The 5,660-nt window shown below is 42.2% G+C and overlaps 1 protein-coding gene across 1 annotated transcript in view; it reads left to right on the top strand.

The window, feature by feature from the left end:
* The window catches only part of LOC109968852 (afadin-like), an 81,094-nt gene that overhangs the window by 63,431 nt on the left and 12,003 nt on the right, over nt 1-5,660 (top strand). Inside the window, 4 exon segments of the mRNA XM_020615401.1 lie at nt 89-119; nt 967-1,181; nt 2,446-2,625; nt 4,493-4,528. Of these exon segments, the coding sequence (XP_020471057.1) occupies nt 89-119; nt 967-1,181; nt 2,446-2,625; nt 4,493-4,528 (462 nt within the window).

The following is a 5,660-nucleotide window of genomic DNA, read 5'->3' as shown; positions in this document are numbered from 1 at the left end:
TGTTTTTTTTTTAGTTTAATTTAAAGTGAGGAGCCTATAGCGGCAATGTTGCATCTGGTTAAATGCATAACACTATCCATAATATTAGACACACGGAAGAATTACAGTGCCTTGCGAAAGTATTCGGCCCCCTTGAACTTTGCGACCTTTTGCCACATTTCAGGCTTACAACATAAAGATATAAAACTGTAATTTTTTTGTGAAGAATCAACAACAAGTGGGACACAATCATGAAGTGGAACGAAATTTATTGGATATTTCAAACTCTTTTAACAAATAAAAAACTGAAAAATTGGGCGTGCAAAATTATTCAGCCCCTTTACTTTCAGTGCAGCAAACTCTCTCCAGAAGTTCAGTGAGGATCTCTGAATGATCCAATGTTGACCTAAATGACTAATAAATACAAATAAACATATCCAGGTGTTAGAATGGCCAAGTCAAAGTCCAGACCTGAATCCAATCGAGAATCTGTGGAAAGAACTGACAACTGCTGTTCACAAACGCTCTCCATCCAACCTCACTGAGCTCGAGCTGTTTTGCAAGGAGGCATGGGCAAAAATTTCAGTCTCTCGATGTGCAAAACTGATAGAGACATACCCCAAGTGACTTACAGCTGTAATCGCAGCAAAAGGTGGCGCTACAACGTATTAACTTAAGGGGGTTGAATAATTTTGCACGCCCAATTTTTCAGTTTTTTTATTTGTTAAAAAAGTTTGAAATATCCAATAAATTTCGTTCCACTTCATGATTGTGTCCCACTTGTTGTTGATTCTTCACAAAAAATTACAGTTTTATATCTTTATGTTTGAAGCCTGAAATGTGGCAAAAGGTCGCAAAGTTCAAGGGGGCCGAATACTTTCGCAAGGCACTGTATACTCAATATTAAAACTCAAAACCAGAGACTTCAAACTGTCTGAATGTGCAAACAGTATCCTGACTTTGCTAATAAATAAAATGTAACTGTAGGCATGGACACTGTGATCAGAGAGCTCCTACCTCAGCAGCAGCCGCGCACCATCGAGAGACGAGACTTGCAGTACATCACCATCAGTAAGGAGGAGCTGTCGTCCAGCGACAGTCTGTCTCCAGACCCCTGGAAGAGAGATGCCCGGGAGAAAGCAGAGAAACAGCAGCAGCTTCACATCGTGGACCTGCTGGACAAGGAGATCCAGGACCTCCAGGTAGGCACAAATTAAAACATGTTGGCGCTCAATGTTTTGGTCACATGTATTCACTTTCTTGCCAAGAGATCGATTGACTCGTGTCTGATATTAGATCCCCACCACAGGAACTTGACAAGCTGTAACCTGGTGGAACTTGTAGGGCTGTGGAGCATTGTGCTTTGCTTTTTCACTGCTTTTTTTCTCTGTGTCATCACTGTGTACGTGAGGGCAGGTCTGCGCTCCTCACACACACAGCTGAGCAGAGCGTGTCGTTAATGCTTGTTAATCATGTGTGCACCACATTCTGCCACTAGTGGAAAAGGGTATGAGCAGTTATTCAAACAGCTGTTAAACAAGCAGAACACAGAGATGCAGAAAAGTGGCATCTTCTGCGCTTTGCCCACAGTCAACTCGCTGAAGTCCCCGTTTACCTCTACACCAGTGAGTGTATTCTTACACACTGTGCTTGTAACACTAATACTTGAGGTTCGGTGACGCTGATGTTTACCGCTTGTTAATTAACATCCTTTATCTTGTTTGTTTAATCAGTCAACAACTGTTGTGGTTTTATGAAGGTGTTGTATGTTGGATTTGATACCTTTGGACAGAGCCAGGCTAGCTGTTTCCCCTCGTTTCCAGTCTTTGTGCTAAGCTAAGCTAACCAGCTGCTGGCTATAGCTTCATACTTACTGCTCAGTCAATGGTTTTATCCAGTTCTGGGTTAAGAAAACCAATAAGCTCAAAGGTGAACACCACTTTTTGATCAGCAGTTGTCTGCTGCATGGAGAAGTTTGAGATTCACTAAAGTTTAAAAATAGAGCTAACTGATTAACCAATTACTTGGTATGACCGACAAAAAAATAATTTTCAAGTCAAGCAACAAAAAACAAATCATTTTCCAGTACCAGCTTCTTCGTTGTGGCTGTTTTGAACTTATCCGTTGTTTTATGTCTTTGTAAATTGAATATCTTTGGGTTTTTGATTGCACAGCAAACAAAACAAGACATTTGAAGATGTCTCCTTGAGCTCTGGCAAACTGTCATGGGCATTTTTACTATTTTCATTATAAAAATATTGAATCTAATAATTGAATAAATGATGAAATGCTGGTTACAGCCCTAATTGGAAGTATGTAATGGAACTCGTGATGCTGCTGTGCTGTATGAGTAAAATATCTTGCTGTCTATCCACCTTTAAAATACAAATTCCTACCAAAGGGGCACTGATTAGAACAGCACATCAACCAGGTTTAAGAGCTGAGCTGTGAACGTACCTTGTCCAGGCAAAGCCGGAGCGAACTGCAGAGGAAAGCGACCGCCTCAGGAAGCTGATGCTGGAGTGGCAGTTCCAGAAACGACTGCAGGAGTCCAAGCAGAGTGACGAAGATGAGGAGGAGGAGGATGACGAGGACGTGGACACCATGATGATCATGCAGAGGCTGGAGGCCGAGAAGAGAGCCAGGGTGAGACAGGTGGTGGTGGTGGAGGGCGGGGAATGGATTTGAGAGGTGGTAAGGGTGGAGGAAAGACATTAGGATGAACAGAAGAAAGAAGCCACAAAAAGAGGAGTGTGGGAGAGAGAGTACATGAAACTGACAGGAAAGGCTGAAGGAATTAAAGAACGTGGGAAGTCCAGGAAATTGTATGTAAAGGGTGGTTTGGCAGAAAAAAGGTGTTCTGTTTTTTAAGTGGTAATTCTCATCAGCTCACAGCTTTAACATCCAGATCTGTAGTTCAGTGCACAAGGAAGGGCTGATGGGGAAAAACAGAATCACCTTTCAAATGCTAGGAGGGGACACAGATTCCTCTGTGGCAGCACTCCCCTCTATGAATGTCCTGCAATGTGCATCTGCAACATGCTTCTGTCATCGCTTTGCCATGCTGAGCTGCTTAAATCTGATTGGCTGGGAGGGGTGGACGGGAGGGCTCGGGCAGGCAGGCGAGGGTGCTGTTAATGCTGCATTCACATCATATGGAAATTACTGTGTGGAAATAGAGCAGATGTCATGATTGGGGTTTCCTGAAGCGTGTTCATATGAGATTTTGTCTCTAGTACAGCAGTATGATTAAATTGATTTAAAGTGCAATAAAAATACAAGTTATTTTTTTTTGTTGTCAATTTTCCCATATAATGCAAATGCAGCATAAGTGCCGTGTTGCATAACAATGTCACTGGTCTCATTTCAGTCAGGTTCTCAGCATCCCGACTTATCCCGATATTGATGACTTGATTATTTGTTGCCAGCATAGAGTTGGATATGTCTCATTGATTAATATTCTCTGAGGCATATAGTGCCTGGAGCATCTACATCATTTTATTCTAGCACTAAAATAACCAGATGTCCTAACTTTTCTGTCAGAGATGTGTAATAGGGTGGCTGGATGTGGGCGGAGGTGGTGGGCTGGAAGGTGTTGAATCCGAGCGGGTGGTTGTACGTCTGTTGATGTTGGTGGTCTAGAATGATTAAATCGTATCACTTTTACCAGTTTCTACAACGCGATGCCTGGATGTTTTTTGTAATGAAATTGTTTAATCTAATCTAATGCTTCACCCTGCTTCTGGGTGTAAGTGCACGCTGAGCATAGTTTACATTAAACAGTTGAGTCACAGAGGAGAAGGTCAAGTTGGTTTATACAGACTAAAATTCCAAATTTGTCCCAGATCCAGGACCCAATCAAAGCAGGCAACTGCCGCCACGATCCCAGGTATTCAGAAGCCCCACCTTCACAGTGGGTTAATTGGTTTTGGTCCTTTGATTAAGTGCAGATTTAGACTTCTTAATGAAAGACATCAGCTGCTTTAGTTTTTACTGTACCCAGGTGGAACAGGTTCCTGACCCTTAATTTGGATAAACAAAAACTGATGTTAAAAGTTGTGGAAACAAAGAGATGCTAGAGCCACTTGAAGTAATGAGTAGAATTACTAAAACTACAGAATATTTACTGTGCATATCATTTTTGTGCACAAGTTGTAATTAGATCTTTATTCCCAAATTTAACCAGCTTTTTTTCTCTAAATAGAAAGAACATGTATTCGTTCCGAGCTTTAAAATGAAGAGTGAGATCGATGTGAAACGTGGTTCAATGGTGCAGTGGCTGCATGTGAGGATATATGAAGGCGCAGAAAACAAACCTCAGCAATGTTTTCACTTTACTGTTTGTCCTCCCCTCCCTTATTCTGATTTTACTCCTCAGTTTCTTCTTCCCCTCCCTCCTTTTTGCTGGTTTATTTGTAGCTCCTCCATACCTTCCTCTTCAGTATTTGGGTATTTTCCTTCCTCTCTTATCTCCCCTCCTTCTCTCACTCTCTATTCTCTTCTTCCTCAGCAGCAGACTGCTGTCCCAGCTATCTCTGTACTAGACTTGGTATGTTCTTCCTGTAAATGACGAGTATCCCCCACCCACACCCACCCACCCACCTTGCCTTTACATCACTTCCTGTTTTTTGTCTGGGCTGCCCACCTGCCCGTGTTTCCTCTCTGTCTCTCCCCACCCGTCTGGACAGCTGTTGTCATTTCACTCAGGGTGGGGTTTGGGTTGGAGGCAGGGCTGGGCCATGATTAGCTTCAGAGCAGCCAGTCATGGAGAGGCCGTCCTGGGATTCTTGATGTTGTTTGGCTGGGGAAGCTGTCCGTCTCTTTGTCCACTCAAAACAGCTGCTGGGGGTCTGCATGTGAAGCTGCTGCTTGCCAGTGTTAAAACACTGGTGTTTCCCAAACCATAAAATCCACAGAACACCAAACCTGTCTGTGCTTCTAGAGTAGCAGAGCTGATGTTGGCGTGATCTAGTTAGCAGTGATGTTTTGAGTGCATACTGAGGTGGAGCCTGCATGGCTGAAAGCATCACAGAGGGCGTTCAGGTCGGGATCCTTGCATGACGGTCCCGAGAGCCCCCGGCGCTGCCTGCACAGGTCCACATCATGACGTTGTGGTGTCTGTGAATCTGTCCATCCATCCATTTGTGTGTGAGCCTCTTTGTGTTCTGGTTTAAAGGGTCTGCTCAATCACATTAACAAAATTCTTTTTCTCACTTGTCGCTAGTGTTATTCAGCTGTGCGGATAGATTTCTTTGTAATTGTGCAAGTTTTAGGAATGAATCTGACATTTCCACCTTTGCTACACGGCAGCAGAGGTAAACGGTAAATTTAGTCCAACACTGTTCACAGTGTCAGGAGCAAAACCAGGTGACTACATTCAGACAAAGGCCGATTGGCCACAAATCTTCTGATTGAATTTTTATTTAGCAACAGTTGATTACACACTGGGACAGTTTGGCTGTGCCGGTTGTCTGGTATCAGTCATTATTAATAATAATAATAATAATAGAAGAAGAAGTTTATAGTAAAAAACTACAAAATATTTTAAATATGATAAACTTTTAAAGTTTAAATAATAAAACAATTATAGATCAGTAAAGTTCTTAACAAAACAAAATTCATAAACAAAAAACTTTATACATGTAGTTATACAATTTATTATTCAGATTAAACTTTTAAAA

The sequence above is a fragment of the Monopterus albus genome, unplaced genomic scaffold (assembly GCF_001952655.1).
Source record: "Monopterus albus unplaced genomic scaffold, M_albus_1.0 scaffold164.1, whole genome shotgun sequence".
NCBI lineage: Eukaryota > Metazoa > Chordata > Actinopteri > Synbranchiformes > Synbranchidae > Monopterus > Monopterus albus.
This window is presented reverse-complemented; position numbering and strand designations above follow the sequence as displayed.